Source organism: Plasmodium vinckei, assembly GCF_900681995.1.
Source record: "Plasmodium vinckei vinckei genome assembly, chromosome: PVVCY_13".
NCBI lineage: Eukaryota > Apicomplexa > Aconoidasida > Haemosporida > Plasmodiidae > Plasmodium > Plasmodium vinckei.
The window spans coordinates 1,573,072-1,598,425 of NC_051305.1; the positions used below are offsets into that span (position 1 = coordinate 1,573,072).

Here is a 25,354-nt window from a genome sequence, read left to right on the forward strand (position 1 = left end):
TATTTAAAATGAACGGTTTACCAGGGCCTCTTCCAAGCAATGAAAGCACAAATAGGATTGCAATTTATGGAATATTAATATATAAATATAATTCCTCACAACCTATTTTTTTGTCTGCTAGTGTTGATTTATCATCATTTCCATTCTTTCATAGATCTTCCTTAAAAGAACATATATTTTTCCATTCAAGATTAGTATGTAGTAGAACACAAAAAGGGAACCGAGAAGTTATTGAATTAGAATCGGGTATTGGACATTTACATATTTATACAAATAAAGAAACTGATATAAGTGTTTTAGTATTGACTAGTAAATCATATCCTATGAGAATTGCCTTTGGATTAATAGATAATGCTCAAAGACTATTTCAACAAACATGTAGAGGGAAATATGAACATGTTATTTCAGATTTAAGTGAAGGTACCTTATTTACAAGTGAACTAAATGAATTATTAAAAAAATATCAAAACCCTTCAGAAGCTGATAGACTTTCAAGAGTCCAAAAAGATCTTGATGAAGTTAGAGATGTTATGCTTAAAAATATTGAGGATCTTTTACAAAGGGGTGAAAAACTTGATGATCTAATGAAAAAGAGTCAAGACCTTTCCAATTCATCCTACCAGTTTTATAGGTATGCACACCATCCACATATTTTGTTTTGTTTCCTTTTTACCTCCTTTGTTTTCATTTCTTTATTTGATTTTTTTTATTTATACTTTTTAGGCAAGCCAAGAAAAACAATCAATGCTGCCAATTGTATTGATGATGTAATTTTTAAAAATAATATCTTGAAACCGAATAAAATGGGGCATAACCACTTTACTTTATAATACAGTTGTATTATATAGCTAGCCATCTTAATTCTTTCTAGTAGCATGATTTGTTAATAGATATTACTACTTTCCTTTAACATATGTAGTAATATTATACATAAAATTAACTAAAGGGAATGATATTTTGTTCATTTTATAAAAATAATGTAAAAATGGAAAAAAGAATAAATCATTATATAAATATAAATACACATTGAGAATCATATATTATCGAAGAATTTTATTTTAAAATTTAATACAACATTTTTATATTTCCATAAAATCTATACGCATAAACAGAGTAAAAAAAAGGAATACTTAGGCTACACAAATAAGAATTAATTTATATATTTATTCTTTTATTTTTTTGGGGGTTATGAAATTTCCTTTTTCTGTTTGTTTGCCCACATGTACATAAAACAAAAATTGCGTAAATGTTAACAGTGAGATATATTAAACTAATATTTGTAATGATGCTTTTTTCACATATATTTTTTTGTTGCATAAAAAGTATATTTTAAAATATTTTATTTTTCATTAATTATATACTTATAAATTTTTACTTTGATGTCTTGCTCTTAATTTTTGAAATAAAAAAAATATTTTTTTTTTAGAATTTGTATGAAACTACTTTTAAACGATAAAATAAATAAGAAATAAATATATTATTTAATTAATTATTAAATGCTTTTCTCTATATCGTTAATTGACAACAAACAAAAATGGTCTTAAGTTCGATTTTCACCTAATATCCTAATTCATGATTACAAACAGATACATTTGCTTTATCTATTTGAAATTGTTTTATGCTAGGAAATTTTTATCATATCATGTATTTTGTACTATCCATTTGTATTCCCATTTATTATTTTATATCATGAGTTTTATGCAGTATGCTAATTTAGCTAGCTCAATATTTATTTTTTTTTTAAATTTTTTTTTTTTTTACTAGCCATTTAACAATTCTTAAATTGACATGGACACCTTTTAGCTAGCTCTATACTACTGATGGCTCGTTCATAAAAATTGTATCCTGCATGTCTAATTTAAAAAAATAATAATAATAATAAGTAATAAAAAAAATGCACCACGCACATTGCTATAACAAAATTTTATGCAGCATACCTGAGTGTATATCAAAAGTTTTTAAAACTTCCTCGAAAATAAAAAAGGTACCACATATGACCAAAACGGAATTGTCTTTGCAACACTCCAAAAATGCATTTCTTACAATAAGAGGAATTGTGCCTTTAAAAAAATATCGTATTTGAGAATTAATAACAAGCGTGTGTATATATATTTGTTTATGTATAATAGTGTATATATTTAATAATATTATAGATCATACCTCTTTTATATAATTTATTGTTGTCAATTAAATTTCCATTTTTTTTCTTTTCGGCTATTAACCATTGGTTAACTTTTTCTGAACTATTTAATACATGCTTTTTTAATTCACTATTTATGTATCCATCATCATTTATCATTTCCACAATTTCATCAAAGTCATATGTCCGTTCGTTGATTGATGGCAAATAAAAAACATCCTATTATTAAAAGTGATACAAACAAATGTATATATCTTGTCGAAATGCATATATTGAATGAACAAAAGAATTATTTATACCTTTAAGACGTCAGGAAATTGTGCAATTAATGATTGGAATATATTTAAATTCCTAGGTTTAGTTAGAGATATGCATACTCTTATTATTTTGTCTTTATGGAAACAATTAATATCTCGGCATAATCTATCAATAGAAGTTTCATTATGACCAACATCCATTATAACAGCACTAGGATAAGACGAAATGGTATTATTTTCTATCATTTCCATTTGTGTATACTTTTTTTTTATATGTTCCATTTGCTCATCAGCTAAATATTGCATTCTTAATGGAGGTTTGATAGGCATGATCGATTTTAATACGTTATCTACATTTATATTTAATTTTTTTAAAGATTCTATAGCTATTCTTGTATTTTCTTCATTATAAGTTTCTCCTCTAGGTTCTGGGGGAACAATGTGCATATTGCAATTTAATTCTTTTGCCTTTTCAAAAACGCTTATATATATAGAAACAGATGGGCCTATTATAACTTGAGCATCCTTCTTAAATATTCCAATTTTTTCATTACATATTTGATTCAAATCATTTCCTAATATATTTAAATGATCATAACCAATTGATGTAATTATAACTAATTCTGGGTTTTCCAAAATGTTGGTTGCATCCAATCTTCCTCCTAACCCCGTTTCAATAACTGCATAATCTACATTTTGATTTGAAAAATATATAAAAGCAACTAGAGTTATAATTTCAAAAAATGTTGGACTTGCATTTATTTTCTTTGCTTTCTTAAATACTTCATTAACTAAAGCGATTAAATCATTTTCACTTATTGGTTCCCCATTTACAATTATTCTTTCTCTTAAGGAAAATATATGAGGGGAAGAAAATATTCCTACTTTATAATTTTTTAATTTGAGTCCTAAATAAATTTTATGGCATACTGATCCTTTCCCATTTGTGCCAGCTACATGAATAGTTTTATAATTCCTATGAGGGTTACCAAACAATTCACTCAGTTTTTTTGTACTCCCAAGCCCCAGTTTGATGGAGTGTGTTTTATATAATTGTTTCAAACATTCATTGTATGTTTTTATTTCACCTTCCATAGTTCAAAAAGTAAAAGAAGAAAAATACTGAAGAATATTTGCTCATTCACATCAATATTAATTATTATTTAAATTGTTCCAATTACTCACTATCATTATTATTACTATGGTTACTATTACTATTTTTGTTAATAGTGTAAACAGGAAAATAAAAAAAAAAATATATATTATAGCTATACAAGCCAGCTAGCTACAACATTTTTTTTTGTGTAATAAATATCTAAATTTTTATGACTGTTCATGTAATTTTTTAAAGATTTGGCTATAACCTAATATGCACACAATGAATATATTAATATTGCCACTATATTTAAGTTATAATTCTTATGTTTCTACAATCATACTTTTTAAATTATTACTAAACTATGTGTAAGTATATTAATTGTTTAATTGGCATTCTAAAATGTAAAAATTTGTGAATGCTTAAAAAAACATAAAGTGTTTGTGTGTGGAAAAAATAATATATCATACTCTCAAAAAAACACCAATACTAATGAAGCGAGCAATATATATTATTAACCAGTCCAAATGTTTTATTTTTTATATCCTTTTTCCGCACACCAAATAAAAGATAGATATATATATAAGAAGGGACAGACCTTTTATTATTTTATAGCTTAAACATATTAATTATATATATATGTCATGTATACACATGGGACTAATCTATATAGAATGCCATTGGTACATTACCGCGGTAAAACCGAAGATATTTTTTTCATAAAAAATGGATTTTATTTATTTGTAATTTTAATTTTGATTAATATTTTCACTAATTATTTTTGGTATTTTAATTATATGCTATTATTGGAGTGTGCTTTTTCAAAATTCCTACATTCCCTTGGAAAAAATAATATAAAATAAAATACACATTAATGGGTAATGAACAAATTAGTTGTTCAACATCGTTTAGAGAAAAAGGGAATAAGCATATATTCCTATTGCATATTCATTTTTAAGGAAGTTACATCATACAATATATGTATATATGTACACAATATCATGCAGACCTATTTATAATAAAATTGGTATACTTTCTAATAATGTATATAATATGGGATAGCGATTAAAAAAGAGAAATATCATGAACTTTCCCACTTGTTACATATATATTATTGTAAGCTTCTTATTAAAGTAAGATCTATATATATAATAAAATTTTTCCACATATTATATTTTTTTTAATAACTCAAGATTGTTATATATATTTAAAAATGAGGGGAAAATTGCATACATGCTATTAAATATTATTTAGGGGCGGAAAATTGCTTACATATCCTACTTATAATAATAATATAAGTATGTATATGCCCATTTACAATATAATAAAAAATTAATGGAACGCCTTGCAATTGATACGAAACATTTTTTTAAAGTGTTCATATTTAGCAATTACAATTTTTATACTCCTATAAATATTACGAGAAAAACAAATGCACATAAATAAAACCACGTCGGTTTTATTCGGTTATTACTTAAATATATATCCTTAGGGCACATGCATAAATGTAGAATTCCCATTTTATTAAGCTAGAAATTCTATTATATATTTTAATATGCAGCAATAAAAATTACATATTTTTGTTTATTTCCACCCCCAATACGAGAAAATATTTTTATAAAAAAATTCCCCTTAATTTACTGTATATATATATATATATATACATATAAAATTTTATAAAAAAAAATCGTAAATAATATTTTGTAAAAGGTTTCATACGAAATATAAAATTAATTTTTAAGAATTATTTTTTCTTTACATTTTAATTAATTTCCACAAATTAACACAACCTTTATATTTATAACACCACGTTATATAAACAAATTCATTATAAAACTTTAGGATTTTTCCTTTTTAAAGTAACATTTCTTTTTCTTATATATTTCTATATTTTAAAATATATAGGAATATTCATTTTTTTATTTATTTGTTTATTTATGGGCAACCTTATGAGCATATTTGTATTACATATTTAATTAATTTGCTTACATAATTTTTATTTTTACAATTAATTTTATTTTCCCTTAATATATATATGATATACACATTTTTTTCAACCTTTTTTCAACTTTTTTTTATAGAATTTCCCCATTCATATTTTACTTATTTTTAAACTATTATACCCCCCCCTTCTTTTTAAAAAATGCCACAAAGACCAAAGATAGTACTTGTCGGATCTGGTATGATTGGAGGTGTTATGGCCACCTTAATCGTTCAGAAAAATTTAGGAGATGTTGTTATGTTTGATATTGTAAAAGATATGCCTCATGGAAAGGCTTTAGATACATCCCACACAAATGTAATGGCATACTCAAATTGTAAAGTAACTGGATCAAACAGTTATGATGATCTTAAAGGTGCAGATGTTGTCATTGTTACAGCAGGATTTACAAAAGTCCCAGGAAAAAGTGAGAAAGAATGGAACAGAGATGATTTATTACCACTAAATAATAAAATTATGATTGAAATTGGTGGTCATATTAAAAAACAATGCCCTAATGCATTTATTATTGTAGTAACAAACCCAGTTGATGTTATGGTTCAATTATTACATCAACATTCTGGTGTCCCAAAAAACAAAATTGTTGGATTAGGTGGTGTTTTAGATTCATCAAGATTTAAATATTACATCGCTGAAAAATTAAATGTATGCCCAAGAGATGTAAATGCTCATATTGTTGGTGCTCATGGAAATAAAATGGTTTTATTAAAACGATATATAACTGTTGGTGGTATCCCACTTCAAGAATTTATTAACAATAATAAAATAACTGAGGATGAACTTAAAGCTATGGCTGATAGAACTATTAATACCGCTTTAGAAATTGTTAACTTACATGCATCTCCATATGTTGCACCAGCTGCTGCTATTATTGAAATGGCTGAATCATACCTTAAAGATTTAAGAAAAGTTTTAATCTGCTCTACCTTATTAGAAGGTGAATATGGACACAAAGATATTTTCGCTGGTACCCCTCTTGTTATTGGTGGCAATGGTGTAGAACAAGTAATTGAATTACAATTAAATGAAACTGAGAAAATGCACTTCGATAATGCTGTTGCTGAAACAGCCAGAATGAAGGCTCTTATTTAAGGAAATTTTTAATTAAAATATAAGACTAGAAGAACACTAATGCGTAAATAAGGGGAATTATATAATTAAATATTAGATAAAAATAGAATAATTAAATAGTAAACATTTCTGGTTTGATCTTGGCTTTTCCATGTTTATTAATAGAATTCACATTTTATTTTAATTTATTTTTATGATTCACTTTTTCCCCTTTATATCATTTTGTGTGAAATAAATTGATGTAATCTATTGCATATTGTGCCCTACACGAATTTATAATTAATGATAAAACAGTAAATAACAATAATAATAAAATAATAATAATAATAACAAAAAAATAGGCTCCATGAAAGCCCATTCCTATGTTAAGCACAGTATATATATTTATATACATATGCATTTTTGTCTGCGATATTTTTTGTAATAGGCAAAGAGAGTCAACTGGCTTCGCACATAAAAAGTGCATCACGCGTTTACCATCTCTTTGGTGTCTTTATATTTATTTTATATATTTTTATACATTAAATGGTTAGTTTTAAGTCAATTAAAAAAATATACATTCACATATATATTTTTCATGCAAGTATTTTATGTACAAAATATAAAAAAATAAAAGCATGTACATAAGCAAGTTGCATATGGATGTATTTAAAAAAAAATAAGAAACTAAATTATTCATCATCAATTGCTCTTATATAAAAAACATTATTTCCTCTAATAAAAGCGTCATTATATTTTTCGATTAGTTCGCCATCAAAATATTCTTCGGTTTGCTCTAACGTAACATTCATACGTTCATCTAAGCATGCTAATATACCTTTATAATCTGATCCATTATTTAGTCTTACTATTACAGTTTTTCCTTTTAAGCTTTGAACGAAATATTTCGGAGAATTGGAACTCATTTTTGAAAAAAATAAAACTGAATAAAATAGGATATCAAAACTTTTACTTATTTTATGAAGCAAAAATATGCATTGATATCACGTCTCTCTTGGAAATGTTAAACTTAAATTGTTCAATTGTTTATCAAAAAACAAACCCTCGTAATTTTTTATAAAATCAAATTTCTTTGCCACTTTCTTAAGGATAATCTTTTACTTTTATTTAGTTATTTTACTGTGTGTTAAAATTTTATATTGCTTATTAGGATTTATGAAATATGTATGCAATACATATTGAAGGGTATACTCGCCAATTTTCTTGATTTTACGAAAATAATATTCTTCACTTTCTGTGTGATTTAAAATGTAGAAATGGCTAGCTTATCGGTATTTAAAAAAAAAAAAAAAAAAAAATATGAACAATTAATAATAAAAGTAATATAAATAAATACCATAGCAATAAAATTTATGAACATACATGTATTTCTTTAATGCAATTCGGTTTGACAAAAAAATAAATATGTGAATAAATAAAATAAATGGCAACTACAGAGAAACATGCTACATGAATATTTTCCTGGAAATCAATCACTTTGCAAATAAAATCATCAAATTATAGGTTGAAAAAAAGTAATATATTTACTTCTCTATTTTCTGCAACTCAAAGTCGCCATTAGAACATACAAGTTGCTTATTAGCTAGTTTTTTTTAAAACACTTATAAATATTTTGGCTATATATTTAGAATTTTCTTTGTCATTCAAATGTGAGTGACTTACCATATGTAAATCTATGATGTTCCATATTTATATATATGGAATTATAGACTACAATAAATGAACTAAATATTTACATAAAAAGAGGAAACCTTCTAAAGCAGCGAGCGGGATAATATATTTTGCCCTTGTGCCTTAGTCATGGTATGTAAAGGTTGAAGCGATAATAACTCCTCCTTTTTGTATACATAAATATTTTAAGTATGCGGTGATGATTTTCTAATAAATAGTATAAAAGAATGAATTCGTTGAGTTGTACGTTTTTTAACGAGTTTTTTTTTAAGCTGAACGTATTCCATATTTTATAAAAAAAAATTAAAAAAAAAAGAAAAAAAAATGTAAAAAAGGGCAAAAAAATTATCAATTGCTAAAGGAGAAGCATGTACAAGCAAATAAACTTACAAGCTTCTTTTTAAAAATATATTATCTTCAAAGAAAGTATGTTTAAAATATGCCAAAATAGACAAACATACAATAAATAAGCGCAACATATGTATATAATATCAAAATTTTTTGTATATTATTTACATGTTATGCTCATTTTTTCACTGTATGTTTTTGATGATGTAATTTACATTTATGTAATAAAATTGGATTACCTATTTCTATTTTCCAATATGTATTAAACAAGAAAGGAAACAGAAATCGGGTAAATATAAAAGCTTAAAAAATATTTACATTTAAATTTTGAAAGATGTATTTATCCTTTCATACTAAACAAGTCGTTAAGTGATTCCTTCTGTTGTATTCTTCTAATAGCATCTGCAACTAAAACTGAAACACTTAATTTAGTAATTTTTTTACAGTTATCAATATTTTTATTAGATTTAACAGTATCTGTAACAACTACTTCTTCTAATGGTGATTTTTCGATTCGATCAATAGCAGGTCCTGAAAATAGACCATGTGTAGCAAATGCAAATACTCTTCTAGCTCCATGTTTTTTTAATTGTTTTGCTGCCTCACATAATGTACCAGATGTGTCAATCATATCATCAACAATAATGACATCTGAATCATATACATTTCCTACTAAATCCATTTTTTCAATTTCATTTGGTTTACTACGTTGTTTGATAAGCATAGCAATTCCACAATCACTTATTCCTCGATAATTTAAACCATCTTGAAATTTTCGTGCTCTATATACTCCACCTGCATCTGGAGAAACAATAACAGGTTTATATAAATTTTTTTTTGTAAAATAATCTAAACCTATTAATTGTGCTTCTAAATTATCAACTGGAACTCTTGGACCAAAAAAACCTTGAATCTGTCCCGAATGTAAATCTATAGCTACAACTCGATCAACACCCATGGCTTCTATCATTCTTGCAACATCAGCAGCAGATATAGGCACTCTTGAACTTAATTTTCTATCTTGACGTGCATAACCATAATATGGTATAACAGCTGTTATTTTTTTAGCTGATGCTCTTCGACATGTAGAAATCATTAATAATAATTCAACAAGATTTTCATTAACTGGTGGACATGTAGGTTGTATAATATATACATCTTTTCCTCGTATACTGTCTAGAAATTGCATTGATACTTCTCCATCTGCAAATCTTTTTAAATTAACTTTACCTAAAGTAGTACTTAAATGATCTGTTATTTTTTTACTTAATAATGGATTAGACGATCCACTAAATATTATCGCATTTTCCATTTTATCAATTGGTCTTTTTTCTTCTGATCTCCATAATGGATTCCGAAAACCTTTGTTTGAATTATTAGTATCACAAAGAACTAAATTTTCAAAAAATATTTTATTCTTATTATTATATTGATAAACCATATTATTTATACATTTTTTTACATTATTACAATGCGATCTTAGTTCTTTTCTATTTTCTTCATTTGACAAAATATACATGCCAAATCCACTACTTGCTATTAATGCGATTCTAGATCCATTTCCATTTTTTGTCAAAATACTCTTTCTATTTATCCAGTTAGATGCATATCCTTTAAACGCGGAATAACTCATTTTACTTTAGCGTCGAGAAATAAATACGCTATCTGAACTCACGTATATCTCTTTTGTATATTATATATCAAATTTTTTTTTTTCACTATATGTAATGCTACTTCAATTTTGTTTCGTACTGTTATTATGATGTAAAATGTTTTAAAAATTCAATGACATAAAATAAAATTAATTAAAGATCAAACTATTCCATAGAGGTATGTCCTCGTATTTTGCACGCTTTGGTGAAATAAAAATATATAAATAAAAATATATTAATGGGACGAATAGATTGTGCTTATATTTGTATACAATTAAGCTAAAATGCGCGTATAATTAAATATAGCGGCAACTATATAGAATTTACACTAATATATTCATTTCAGCATTGCTTAATATATGCATACAAATATCATATGACAATATAAATGTATTTTTTCTTAAAACATTTGAATAAAATTACATATTATCCTCAGAAAATAAATTCTCCTTATTGAATGCCAATTTACAAATATAAATTTTAGCAAATAAATTATCCATACATAAAAAAAAAATATATTTTTATGGAGAAAAAAAATCCACAAAAAATGAATAAGTGTCAAAGAAAAAAAAACATATATTATAAAATATATATATAGTTGAAAAATGAAAATAAAAATATTTTCTAATTCTTCTATATCTAATGATGTTTCATTTATGCGAAATTATTTTTCATATATTTTTTCTCAAGGCATTAATAGCGCATAAATATATTTTTATGTATATAGCCCGTTGCTATAAGGCATGTAAAAAAATGAATTTATATACGCCATAATAGATGCAAAAAAAAATTAATAATAAATTAATAAAAAGTTAAAATAATTTTTTGATAAAATACATAAGCTGTATTATACTTTATTATTTATATATATATTTTTTATTATTCATTATGCCATTATGAATAAATTTATCCATTTTCTTTTCCATAAAAATAAGGAGAAAAATAAATATAATTTCTTAATTTATTGATATTTATATATTTTTACCATGCAAATATTATTTTAATTAATTTTATTTCAATAATAGGCTAATGATAATTTATGGGGGGTATATAAATATCTATAAAGCGATATAAATTTATCATAATCATTGTTTTCCACCCTACTATTTTTCATATTTCTATAACTATACTTAAAGGCACTTTATAAATTAAGAGAAATTATCAAATATATGCGACATCATTGTAATGTAGGATAAAAAAATTATTATTATTTGGTGGAATTATTTATAAAATACATGTTAATATTCTTCACACTTGGTTTTACAATGTTCATATCCTCAGTTCAATATAGTGATAAAAACAATACCAAAAGAGAGAAGCTTTTTATAGAATAATTCCATATTATTCAATTTAATTTTAAATCCATTTCATTTAAAATAAAAAAATATATGTCTTTCTGCTTATCCTTATTTTGATACTTAAGCTGTATATAAATCAGGCATATATGTTACCATGCTAATGTTTTTTTTTTAAATTAAACTAGCTTTTTTGGTCAGGCAAATTTTCTAATAAAAAAAAAAATACCGCTATTTATTTATAATTGCGAAAAAAATTATGGCAGGTCATAATTTTTTCATATATAATTTTTTTTTTTCGTTTTGTGAATTATAGCTAGAAAAAAATGTGTGTTCCACATTGGATATTTATGAATATTAATATTGCTCAAGTTTCCTAAATTCATTATTTTCATAGTATTTATATTATAAACGAACAATATAGTTTTATTTATTTTGACGCATTATTTGACTTTATTTGGACATATATTTTGTCTTTGACACATTTGAAAATACAAGACAACATGACATTACTATTTACATGAACGATTAATGTTAAAAGACTATATATTTGCATATATTTATCTTTTTCGAAACACAAGAGTAAAAATATTTTAATATAACAATGTACATAGTATATATGTATACCCTACGAAATTCATACTTATTTTATCATAAATATTTTATGTAAGACTAAATAATGTAATATGTTTAGTCTTTTAAAATTAAAAAATGACAATACACGCATATTCATGGATATATATGCATATATAATTATTTATATAATATTTGAGAGAATTATTGTGGTTTTGATTCTTCCTCTGCAGTGGATTCATGCTTATAATTATCGAATAGATAGCTAATATGTTTTAATGAGTCATCAAAAAGCTCCTTTTCTTGTGTATTTAAATCGAGCTCTATAATTTTTTCAATTCCCTTTCCTCCAATGACAACAGGGACACCTGCGAAAACGCCCTTGTGGCCATATTGACCGTTAAGGTGAATTGAGCATACAAGAACTCTTTTTAAATCTTTTAAATAGGCTTCAATAATTTCAACAATAGCTAAAGAAGGAGCAAAACATACTGATCCTTCAGGTATTAAATCTAATAGTTCTAGACTTGTGTTTTTTGTCTTCTCGACAATCTTACTTATTTCTTTTTCGGTAATTGCCCCTTTTTTTGTAAAATCACATAATGGAATTCCATTAACACAACAATATCGTGGTAATGGGACCATTTTATCTCCGTGTGCTCCAATTACAAATCCTTGAACATCACCAGGATTTACCTAATTTAAAATTAAAACAGTTATTCATTTGTAAAGAATGAAAAAATAATTGAATTTATATGATTATTTATTTTTATATACACTATTTCTTACTCTCAATTTTTCTGCTAAATTATGTCTTAGCCTTGCACTATGTAATACCCCAGCCATACCACATATTTTATGAGATGGTATGTTTGCATAATCTTGTAAAACTTTAGCCATGCAATCAACTGGGTTAGTAGTAACTACTACAAATGCATGAGGACAATGTTTTTTAATTGCTTTTGAAACATCTTTTAATAATTTTACATTGGAAGTATATACTTGTTTTTCTATATCTTCTTCATCAAACTCTGCGAACTCTCGTTCAGATACTTCTATCGTTACTACTACAACCAATGAATCTTTAATATCAGTAATATCACTTGTTCCTAATATATTTATTTTTGATCTATTTATAGGCCTTGTGTGTAAAATATCTAGGGCTCGTCCTTTTGATAGATCTGAAAATGTAAAGAAATCATAATATATGGGCACGGTTAGTTAAATAGTATTGTATTATACTTAAAACATTATGACTATAGCTAGTTCAGATAATTTAAAAAATATATAGTCAAATTAAAATATGGAATATGTTCATATAAAATTTGCATTATCAATTGTATTTATTAACAAAAGGATGAAAATTACTGACTATAGTTATGTTAGTATATATTTATTTACCTTTTCTAAAATCGTGTAAAACCACATCACCCAAATTCTTTTCACATATCATATGGGCTAAGGTGCATCCAATGTCACTAGCACCTAAGATGCTAATTTTAGGATGTTTAACAGAAATCATTTTAGGGTAATTAAAAGGATTATAAAATTTTTGTGTGTAAGATTTTCTCTTTTTAATTCTCAAAGGACAACTGGTTTTTATTCAGCTGTCTTTACTAGAAGAATGAAAACAAAAAAGTACAAACATATATGTATAGGCATTTACATACAGTTTTAATGTTAGTGTAATGGTTTCATATTTTTTATATATAAATAAGTGTTTCTTTTTAACTTACATAATCAAATAAAGAGGGTACAATAAGAATGTAAAACAATTAAACTGGGATATGTATAGGGAATAGACTCTATATTTGTTACTATATAAGTTAGAATAATAAATAAGCAATAAATTTATGTTAGTATAAATATAATTGACTGTATGTAATATGGATATGTATATATATATATATATGGGGGGGAGGCCTAATAGTAGAACTTTCTTACATTCAACGAAGATACAAATGTATGCATTGTAAGTGATCCAAATTTTGTTATGATATTATTATTACTAATTTATTTTATGATTTTATTTTAATATATATGTATATGCATAATACATATTAAGGCTTGTTTTTAGTATGTGTAAAATAAAAACCGGATAACAAGAAGAATAGAAAAAACTAAAGGAGAAAAAATAATAATATAATTATATTTTTTTAATATAATTTAAATTAAAACACAAATAATATTAATTTTAAGAAAAAATAACGGGCCTACAAATGTACTAATTTTATTAATGAAAGAAACAATAGTCTTTTAATGCTAGATTGTATGTTCATGCATACAAATAAGTACACGTACATATATGAATAAATATTAGAGAACCTTTAATATATATACAAAAATCATTTTAGAAAGCGAGAAAATATTTTCTTAAAATATATTTGAAGTTCAATGGATGTATATATTATATCCTATAGAAATTTTATATGTCTATATTTTTTTATATAAATGGATTGTTTATTCGGTTAATTTGAAATATATTAGTGAAATAAGAAAAAAGAGAAAACATAAATGCTCATATACCCTAGATTGCTATCCAGTTCTAACATATATACAAGATCATATATTATATGTGTAACATTTTATAAGACAATTTCTTGCAAGACAAAAAATAATATAGTGCAATTTATATATATCTAAAATTACAAGATCATAATTAAAAAATAGCAATAGCCACAATATTTTCATTGCATTTTTGCACGTATAAAAAAGTGATAATATTTTAACTATTAAAAATGCTACATGGATTAAACAGCTAAATAAAGAGAGTACACAAGTAAATATATCATATATTTATTTTTACAAATATATATATTTTTTCATAATAGTATGATAGGCAATGTCGGTTTTTCTCTCATGGGCATACAAAAATAATTACAAAATTTATTTACTTTTCCAATTTTAAGAATTTTCTTTTTTTAAAAATTTATAAAAAATTTTCCTATTTACACAGGTAATATAGCCACGCATAAAAATCCAATACATAAATAAAAGCAGTGTTTATAAGCTTGAAAATATATAAAAACATGTATACTATATTAGAAGATTTAATGCCTTTTCTTTTTAAGTCCCTCAAATAAATTTGCTATACCTTAATTGCTTATGTTTTATTGGTGTACTAATTGTATAGAGAATGTTTTATTGGCTATGCTGGCTATTCTTATGGTTTCCTTATTTCTCAGATTTGGTATATAAAAAAATAAAAATATTTGCTAAACTAATTATTTTTGCTTGTTCTTTTAATTTTAAAAATTTACATTTTCATGAAAAGTTCTAACTAGCGAATGGGTACTTATCATTGTGTGTCTGCTTGCCTATTTCTGCTGCAATGATTGCGCAAGCGTGCATACACTGGCAAAAGGGGAATACAATACATTATATATAATATATATTATATATGCATGTACATATTTTTTCAAAGGTGACAACACATATAAGCAAAGAATAATAAGACCAAAATGAGGGTTATTCAAAAAATGTTTAGAATTATAAACTTAATGGGAAAATGAAATAAAGCAAGAGACTAAAGAAGTGATACAACCTTTGCTCATTCTTTTGCTCGTTCTTTTGTTTGTTCTTTTGTTTGTTCTTTTTTGTTTTCTTTTATTAATTTACAAAATTTGTTCACACAAGTAAGTAAATACAAAATCGTGTATTTCTCATTTTTAGGTGTGTGCTAATTTTTTTAAAAATATTTATTTTACAATTTTTTTCATATTCTTTATTGGTTTCGAACAAATAATTACCAAAACGTGTTATAATAATAAAATACCCAAATTAATAGAAGAAAAAAAAAAAAAAAAATTGAGAGAACAAGAAACTTTTTAATAGTGTAACAAGCAACTTAATTTTTTTTTTCTCTCTCTTTTTGTTAATCCATTTATTATTTGTTTATTATTTTCATTTTTTCATTTATATATTCATTAATTATTAACTTTTTGTTGCTACTTTTGTTTTTTCAGTATAATTTATGTAAATTGTACTAAAAAAAGTGGCAATTATTTTGTATATTTGCACACACACATTTATATGCATATAATTATCATGTTTTATTAAACTGACGTATGTATAAACATTTATTTATTTAAGTTTTGGGATGATAAATTCCCGATAAATGTGAGATATTTCAATTTATTTATTCTTTGTTAATTTGTTCGCTTGGCTGAAAACAATATGTCTTCGTCAGTAAGAAATATCTCCATAAGTAGTGTGCTAAATAAAAAAAAAACAAAAATAAAAAAAGAGAGTTGTATTGAAAATGCCCATATATATGATATCAGTGGGTGTGATACAAACACAGATCATAACGAAACTAATGTGCTTACAAAAAAAGAAATAAAAATGAATATTGAAAATCTTAATGATAGTGATTATCAAAGGAACTGTTCCAATTTCAGTTCCTTAAAAAATTTAATAGAAAAACAGAAAGTAAAAAATAAGAACAGGAATACTACTAAAGCTTGTTTAATTAATACGGGTGATGAAAATAATACTTATAACGTTAAAAAATCTAAAAAAAAAAAAAAAAATATGATAAAAAAAATGTCTTTACCAATGAACTCAAAAGTTGGTAGGATAAATAAAAATACAAACAAAAGTGTAGAGGATACAACATTAAATTTGGTTGATGCCAATGTAAATGGTGATGACAAGACTAGCGAGTTTACTACCCATTCAATGAATGGAAAAATGAAATTACAAGGATATGATTTTCAAAAAAATAAAAAATCAGTAATTATGAAAAAATCCCAAAATGCAAATATCTTTAAAAAACCAAAAAATATTAAACTTTTATTTAAAGGTAAAAATATAAAAGAAATTTTAAATAAAAAAAAAAATCTGAAAATTGCTAAACATGATCAACAAAAAAAAAACAAATGTTGTAATGAAGAAAACAACAATAATTTTACTAAACATTTTGATAATGCATACATAAGTGATAATAGTTGCTATAGTAAAAATAATTTAGACAATAAGGAAAGTGAAAACATGCATACTGACGATGATCGTATTTATTCCATGTATCGTCAAAATGATATAATTAATAATGTAAAATATTCTGAAACATATAGCAAAGACAATTTACTGAAAAATGAGGATATTAAAAATAGTGATCATGCAACATTTTTAAAGGAAGAAACAAATAATGATAAACAGAATATACTTGAAACACATTTGAGTTCAGATTACATTCAAGAAAATGATGATAACTATTTAAGTACTAATTGTAAATCTATTGATTTGAATGAAAATAAAATAGATAATAAATGCTCGGAATATAATGACATATATACAAATGAACAAAACGATGAATCTAGAGATGGCTATATTACATATAAAACGTATGTCTTACAAAATGAATTAGAGAATATCAATAATATTTCATGTGAAAATGATGATCATTTATCTGTCAATGACTATGACGGAGATAATGATGAGCAAAGGGAAGAAGCAGAACAAAAGGAAGACGTCGAAGAAGACACATCTGTAAACCTTGATATACAAAACCGTTCTTATGCAAATGAAATTGAATCTGAAATTGTTCAACATGAGGAACTTGATGAGATGGAGGTTCCGAAAAATATCGACTCTGTAGTTGAGAATAACAAAAATTATGAAAGTCCATTCAGCAATTTTAATGATTTAACAGATGGATCACTTTCTAGTATATCTGATTCATTTAGTTTAAAACGGTTACCCAGAATTCCAAAAAATATAAATGTAATAGATAGTAATGAAAATATAGAAAAAGTAGATGAAGAAGATTTGTCTTCTTCTTCTTTGAATATGAATCTAAAAGAATCTCAAAAAAAGGAAAAAAGAAAAAGAGAAGTAAAAATCAATGGCATTTCTAAAGTTTATGAAAATGATAAATCTTTTTATTATTCAACTACAGTTTCAAAAAGTTTATCAAATAATAAATTGAGTATAAGTCAAGAGTTATATGAAGATAATAATATTGTTAGTGTGTCTGAAGAACATAGTAGTTCATATCTTGAAGATGGTTATGATATAAATAGTAATATTAGTTGGGAAAGTAAAATAAAAGATGAATATGAATCTATTGATAATAAAAATATAATTAGATGTAAACAAGGTGGTAATCATTTCGAAACAATTAACGAAGATGTGAAGAACAATTCAGGTTGTGGATCAAATTTTATGGATAAAATGAAAAAAAAAAATAAAACTAAATATGATTTATCAAAATCGGACAACTATTTTATAGAGAATATAAATGATGAAAAAAAAAATGTTGAAAAATTTTATTTTGCAAATTCTGAACATAGCTATAGTAATAATTCTTCACTTAATATAAATATGTGTATAGAAAATTCAAATGGGGAAAATAGTAATATTTGTAAAAAAGTGAATAATATTGATGATACTCATTATAGCGATGAAAATGATTTTTTAACAAGTAACTCATTAAACATGCAAAATTCCAATCATAGTTCTGGAGTAAATATTGAAAATGTAGGTGATCTAAAAGAATCTCATGAAAATGACGATAACAAAATAACTTATCATAGTGACAGTAATGGGGAGTGTATTAGTCAGGATAATAATGCACTGGATTTATCGCTACTTGAAATGGGTGAATATAATCGAAGGAATCAGGAAATTCATCCCGTTCAATGTGATGATGCATCTAATAATGAATCGGAGCAAGATGGTGATAATTGCATTATAACCGATAATTATAATGCCGACAAAAATGAATATTTAGTAACGCCACGTTTTTATAATAGCAATATTCTTTCAAATGCAGACAACAATTTTCATGGGGATTCTGAAACGGTACACTATCGAGGCGTCGATAATAATCCTAGTGCTGAACTATTTTATTCTTCCTCATCCTTAAACAGTCATAATAGCCTTGATCAAAGTCAAACAAAAATGTATGAGAATAAAATGTTAATAAATAATAATGAAGAAGAAATTGAGCATTGTTCAAATGAGCACAAAGATGCAATAAACGAAAAAAGCGATACAAATTTTGAAAATGAAAATAATAATAAAATTGTGGATAATATAGAAATATCAGAATCAATTAACTTAATAAATTATGTTGAACATTCTCAAGATAACGATACTGAATCCGAGAAAAATGAGATGGTTGACAAAGACGAAAACGAGGATAGCTTTGAGCAAATAGAATACAAAAGTGATTCTAAAAAAGATGTAGAACCAGAAACGGAATATAAAACAAACGACAATGATAGCGCTATGCTGAATTCGAGTTTTCTTAATGAAGACGAAAAAGATGGAAAGTTGGGAAATAGCTTGTTAAGCGATGATCCCCCCAAAAAAAAAAAAAATAGATTCAAAGGGAACATATTGCAAAGCATTAAAAAATTTATAGGAAAGAGAGGCGCATCGTCCCCCAAGAAAATTGCTCACTGCGAAGAAGCAGAAAGGGAGGAGGAACTAGAAGCGGAAAAGGGAGAACCAATGGGTGTTGAAGTAGAAGTAGAAGAAGAAAAGATAGGAGAAATCGATATTGAAATAGAAGCAGAAAAGGGGGGAGAAAAGGAAGAAAAAATAGATGTTGAAACAGAACCAGAAAAGGAAGAAGTAATGAATGTTGAGGTCGAAGCAGAAAAAGAAGAAGTAATGAATGCTGAGGTAGAAGCAGAAAAAGAAGAAGAAGAGTATGACAATAATAATGATAAAACTGATAGCAATATGTGTGAACAAACCGAAGATGAAATTTCATTGGGTGTGGACAAATTAGAATATAGACAGTTTTCTGTTTCTAATACAAATACAGAAATGTTAAATATTAATAAAAATGTTTTTGATAAAAACATAATATATTATAAACGAATTAAATCGATGGAATATAATCCCTCATTATACATAAATAAAGAGTGTGAAAAAAAATATGCATATTCAGATGATGAAAATATAAAAGTAAATAATAAATTAAGGAGAGAAAAAACTGAAGAGGATAATAAAAATTGTGTTAAAATAAATGAAGCATATGATAAAGCATGCGATAAAGCATGTGATTTAAAGTATGAGAATAAGGAAACAAAAAATGAAAACGAAAATGATCACAATGAAGAGCTTAAATATAATTATAATGATGATTCATCAGTTTATAGAGAATTTAATAATAAAAAATATATAAGCGAACTAAAAAGGGTTCTACAAGAATTTATGGAAAAGAAGGCAATTTTGAAAAACAAAAATATCACTGTTGAAGAGAATGACATAGATGCAGCAGATTCTGAGAAAGTAGTAGAACCTAAAATAGTAGAAGCGGGTTCAATAGAAATAGACATAGTAGAAGCAGAAGAAGACGTATTTACCCCAGTTCCAATTTTTGCTAATCCCAAGATCGATGAAGAAAATGAAAAAATAGAGGATTCCAAATTAATTCAAGATGATAAAGAAGAAGACAAAAAAAATATTCCTTCGAACATCATCGATGAAACAAATCTCATTAAAATTAGCAATGATCAGTTAACAAAAGAAAATGATTCTTTGAAAATAAATTGTTATAATTTAACAAATTTAATAGAAGATATCAAGAAAGAAAAATCGAAATATGAATCCGAAAACAGTTCATTAAAAGAGCAAAACGAAGAGCTAAAAAGTGATAATGATTTGTTAAGAAGCGACAATGAGACGCTTAGATGTGACATAGAATCGTTAAGAAGCGACAATGAAACGCTTAGATGTGACATAGAGTCGTTAAGAAGCGACAATGAGACGCTTAGATGTGACATAGAGTCGTTAAGAAGCGATAATGAAACATTAACAGAACAAAATGGGGAGCTAGTCCATAAATGGGAAGACCTGCGCAAGCAGAATGAAGAAGGGGAAGATAAAATTTCCAAACTTATGGAAGAGAATGAAAGGATAAAAAAAGATATGGAAAAAATAGCTAAGGAGAAAAATATGATCAAAAAGGAGTACGAAATATTATTAGAAGAAAAAAATAGTTTGAAAAATGAAAATATTAATAACATATTAAAAATAAAATTATTAAAAGACGAAATAACTAAAGTTAATAATAACAGAACAGAGTTAGAGATTGAATTGGAAAACAACAAAATAAATATAATGCAAAAAAATGATGATATTAATAGTAAAAATATATTAATCGATGAATTAATTAATGAAAAAAATCTTTTAGAAGAACAAATAGTTAGTTATGATGAAAAAATGGAAGAGATAGAATCTAAGAATATCGAAAACGATAATTTGAAAATGGAAATAATTGAAATTAAAAATGTTGTTAATTCGAAGGATATAGAAATAAGTGATATGAAAACAAATGAGAATGCATTGAGAGACGAGATAAAAAAATATATAAGCATGGCAGATGTTGATAAGCAAAGAATAAATAATCTAATGAAAGAAGTAGGCCTTTATAGAACCGATTTAGAATCCAGATGTTTAGAAATAAAAAAATACCAAGATGAAGCAAAAGTTCATGAAGAAGAATCGAATAAAATAAAACAAGAATTAGATGCATATAGACAGGAAATAGAAAAGATACAAACCGAATCTAATAAACTTGATGAAGAAAATAATAAATATAAAAATGAAATAAATTTATTACAAAAGGATAATGATGAATTAAAAAATAAAGTAGCACAGTTTGATGCCAAAGAAGAGGAAATTAGGAAGAACGAAAAAGTAGGCGAAGAAAATGAATTAACGCATAGCAAAGATGAAAAGAACATATTCGATAAAGATAGTAATAGTGAAAACACAAATGAATCAATAATAAATAATAAAGAGAGTAAGAAAAATAAATTTTTTGATTTTGTAAAAAGTATAACAAATAAATCATCACCAGAACATTTAGTGAATTTATTTGGAAAAAAAAAAATCGAGATTTTAAATGATAAAGATGTTGAAATTCAAGCAAAATTAGATTATACAAATTATGGAAAAATATGCGAAGAAATTGATGAACTAGATCTTGAAAAATTACAAAATGCACACAAACAGCTAATAAAGAAATACATATTTTTAGAATATTTTTTTAAAGAATATAAAAATAATAAAGAAGATTTGGACATAGAAAATAAATCTAATGAGCATGAAGAGATAACACAAATTTATAATATTATAAATAAATTGGATCTAGAAAAAAAAAGAAAAGTATTTCAATACCTTGAAGAATTATGCAGCTCATTATCTTCATCTGAAAATTGCAAAAATGATAAAGTTAATAATTTTGAAAATGGATTTGAAGAAATAGAATGGGTAAATATGATAAAAAAATTATTTGTAAAATTAGACACAAATGAAAATGATACTATTTTAGATAAAATATTTAAAAAGACAAACGAAATTATAAAAAATGTTGAAATAGTAAAAAATGATTTATCAAATATAAATAGTAGTAATAAACATATGAATACACAAATAGATTGTTTTAAAATAATTGCACATCTAAATACCATATTTGGGGATACTTTATTTATTAATTCAAATATAACATTGATTCAGCAAACGATAAAAGAAAAAAATAAATTTATAGACAATTCCAAATTGGATTCATTAAAAAATATAGACACTCTTAATGACAAAGAAAAAGTATCACCATTTAATATGATGAAAAATGAAATAAATAAAAATAGCACAGAAAATTTAAAAGCCAATGATGAAAATGATTTTGAATGGGAACAAAATTTGATAACTTTCTTTGAATTATGTTTTTGTAGTGATCTGTTTATAATTTTATGTCATTTATGTAAAGGAATAAATGAAATAAATTCCTATGTAAGGAAAAATGACGACGATAAATTAGAGAGAAGTATTTTTTATTTTATGAAGTCCCTTGATGATATAATTAATTTTTATAAATCCGATAATGTTAATACATACTTTTTAGAATCATATGTTGATTTGTTTCAGATGATAAAACAGTATATAGTAAAGATTGAACATATAATCAAATCGGGAAAAAAAGATAAAGTTTACAAAATAGTTTACGAAATTTATAATATTAAAAAAGTAGTTCGATTTATTTTGTTATCCTTTTTTAAGTTTCATAATATGGGTACCGCATCTAAAATTCAACCTCCATTACCTCATAATAGCATTACTACTGTGAGGGATACTAAAAAAAACGTAGATTTAGCCAAGTCATGGAATATAGATGACAATGAAAAATTTTATAAAGATAGTGCAGAAAAAACATATTGGGGAAGTCTAATGCATAGCCAATCCCATGGTGCACGTATTGAAGTGAAAAAATATGGATCATCAGAGAATAAAAATGAAGGTAATTATTATTGGAATGGATATGGTTCAACCTTTGTAAAGGAACAAAATGATATGAATAAAACTGTCAAAAAGAATGGAGAAAGTGCATTAACACAATTAGATAATATAACAAATAAAATTATCGAATACAATTATAATTCACACATCGTGCCAGCATTAATAGCTAACCATATTGATGAGTCAATAATTTTGGAAAGGAAAGAATATGAAAAAGAATTTTCATATAGAAAAGAAAATTCATATGAAGAAAATAATACTAGTTGTCATATTTTAATAAAGAAAAGAATTTTAGAAAATATAAGACTTAATACTATAATAATTAATAGTACAGATTTTATAGAATATATAAAAGAGGATATTATAAAAGAAAAATTAAATAAAAATATTTTTTTTAAAAAAAACTTTTCTATAAATATAGACATTATTCATAAACATTTATGTATTATGTTTAGATTAAACATAGGAATAGATTATGATTATTTTCATGATAAGTTTATTTCCTTTTTAAATAAAATAATTTCACAAAGTGTTAACAACACCTATAGTGATATTCCACAAATAAGTATCACTAATCTTCCTAAAGAGCTGAATTATGACGACTCATATTTTAGTAATAATAATTTAGATCCAAAAGAAAATAACACATTCCCAAGTTGTTCTATGAAAAATAATGACATTGTCAAAAAAAAAAGTAATGAGACAACCGAAATGAATTATCCATTACTTGAGATTGACAATAAATTTATGGGCATATTATTTAATATGTGGCAAAAAATGGAAATTAATTTTTTCGAAAAAATATACAACGATAATATTAACTTTTCTTCTAATAAAATTTTAGAACCCAAAGAAATATCAAAAAAAAATATTTCAGATACAGATTCGATTGAAAATAGTCATACGAACCAAAAGAAGCCGAGTTACCATCTTGATATAGATACACAAAATGATGAAAATAAAAATTGTACAAAATCAAACACATTTTTAAGTAAATATAAAATATCTAATGAATTAAGAGAACAAGATTATTCTATAGAAGCTTATATAAAATTAATGGTTCTAGATGTATTTAAATGTACTGATGAAAAAAAAGAAATAAGTATAGACGATTTTATTATTCTTTTTAAAAATCTCAATATAAATATAAAAATAGATGCTATTCAGACTACTTGGGGTATTATTATTGGATGTAGAAATATGAATATAGCATTGAAAGAAAAGATATCGGTTGAATCTTTTATTAAAAAAGCATATACAACTAACCCTTCTTTAATATTCTATGAGTATTGTAAAACAAAAGTGAAACTTAAAGAAGCAAAAAAAAATATCAAACTCCTTCAAGTTTATAACAAAAAAATGCTTCTCTTATTAAAAAAATGACATGACTTGTTCATAAAAAAAAAGATGAAAAACAGCTAAAATTTCTCATAAATTGATTATTTAAAAAATGACATGACTTGTTCATAAAAAAAGAGATGAAAAACAGCTAAAATTTCTCATAAATTGATTATTTAAAAAATGTTTAATATTTTAATAAAGATATATTCATTTTTTTTTTCACTTTCACATTAAGCATATTATACATTTGTTTACTCAATGTAGTTTCATATTTCTCTACATGTGCATATTTATTTTTTGGAAATCATTAGTGAAAAATAAAATTTATCTGTTACATGTTTGAAAACTTTATTTATTTGTAATTTTTTATATTTTTTTAATTATTTTTTCGAAATAAACTTTTTAATTTTTTGTTTAAATAGCAATTTTGCTAAACTGTTTAATGCATAAAATATTCGCCTTGGTAGTTTCACCATACTTTTTCAACCGGTCTTTATTTTTTTGGAAATATTTACAAACCCATTATCAAAGAGGGTAGGTATACATATATTATGTATCTACTTAAAAATAACACTCAAACAGGATTACTTATTTGTAACTTCTTTACTATTGCCGACCTGTTTAAGATATGCGAATAAGAGATTTTGTGGAA

The 25,354-nt window shown here is 24.8% G+C and overlaps 7 protein-coding genes across 7 annotated transcripts; 3 read left to right on the forward strand and 4 right to left on the reverse strand.

The window, feature by feature from the left end:
- Positions 1–8: 8 nt before the first annotated feature.
- PVVCY_1304250 (SNARE protein, putative) lies at positions 9–763 on the forward strand (the record flags this gene model as incomplete). The annotated part of the gene is made up of 2 exons (XM_008624098.1): positions 9–631; positions 724–763. The coding sequence occupies 2 exons, from the start codon at positions 9–11 to the stop codon at positions 761–763; spliced, it is 663 nt and encodes a 220-aa protein (XP_008622320.1).
- A 1,046-nt stretch (positions 764–1,809) lies between these two features.
- Positions 1,810–3,492, reverse strand: PVVCY_1304260 (dihydrofolate synthase/folylpolyglutamate synthase, putative; the record flags this gene model as incomplete). Its single annotated transcript, XM_008624099.1, has 4 exons — positions 1,810–1,853; positions 1,938–2,060; positions 2,161–2,359; positions 2,440–3,492. 4 exons carry the CDS (start codon positions 3,490–3,492, stop codon positions 1,810–1,812), a joined length of 1,419 nt encoding a protein of 472 aa, XP_008622321.1.
- Positions 3,493–5,636: 2,144 nt separating this feature from the next.
- Positions 5,637–6,587, forward strand: PVVCY_1304270 (L-lactate dehydrogenase, putative; the record flags this gene model as incomplete). The annotated part of the gene is made up of 1 exon (XM_008624100.1): positions 5,637–6,587. One exon carries the CDS (start codon positions 5,637–5,639, stop codon positions 6,585–6,587), a length of 951 nt encoding a protein of 316 aa, XP_008622322.1.
- Positions 6,588–7,237: 650 nt separating this feature from the next.
- Positions 7,238–7,471, reverse strand: PVVCY_1304280 (U6 snRNA-associated Sm-like protein LSm6, putative; the record flags this gene model as incomplete). Its single annotated transcript, XM_008624101.1, has 1 exon — positions 7,238–7,471. One exon carries the CDS (start codon positions 7,469–7,471, stop codon positions 7,238–7,240), a length of 234 nt encoding a protein of 77 aa, XP_008622323.1.
- Positions 7,472–8,925: 1,454 nt separating this feature from the next.
- On the reverse strand, positions 8,926–10,218 carry PVVCY_1304290 (phosphoribosylpyrophosphate synthetase, putative; the record flags this gene model as incomplete). The annotated part of the gene is made up of 1 exon (XM_008624102.1): positions 8,926–10,218. The coding sequence occupies one exon, from the start codon at positions 10,216–10,218 to the stop codon at positions 8,926–8,928; it is 1,293 nt and encodes a 430-aa protein (XP_008622324.1).
- Positions 10,219–12,309: 2,091 nt separating this feature from the next.
- PVVCY_1304300 (lactate dehydrogenase, putative) lies at positions 12,310–13,627 on the reverse strand (the record flags this gene model as incomplete). Its single annotated transcript, XM_008624103.1, has 3 exons — positions 12,310–12,801; positions 12,895–13,286; positions 13,507–13,627. The coding sequence occupies 3 exons, from the start codon at positions 13,625–13,627 to the stop codon at positions 12,310–12,312; spliced, it is 1,005 nt and encodes a 334-aa protein (XP_008622325.1).
- Positions 13,628–16,281: 2,654 nt separating this feature from the next.
- On the forward strand, positions 16,282–24,744 carry PVVCY_1304310 (conserved Plasmodium protein, unknown function; the record flags this gene model as incomplete). The annotated part of the gene is made up of 1 exon (XM_008624105.2): positions 16,282–24,744. One exon carries the CDS (start codon positions 16,282–16,284, stop codon positions 24,742–24,744), a length of 8,463 nt encoding a protein of 2,820 aa, XP_008622327.2.
- Between the last annotated feature and the right edge of the window lie 610 nt (positions 24,745–25,354).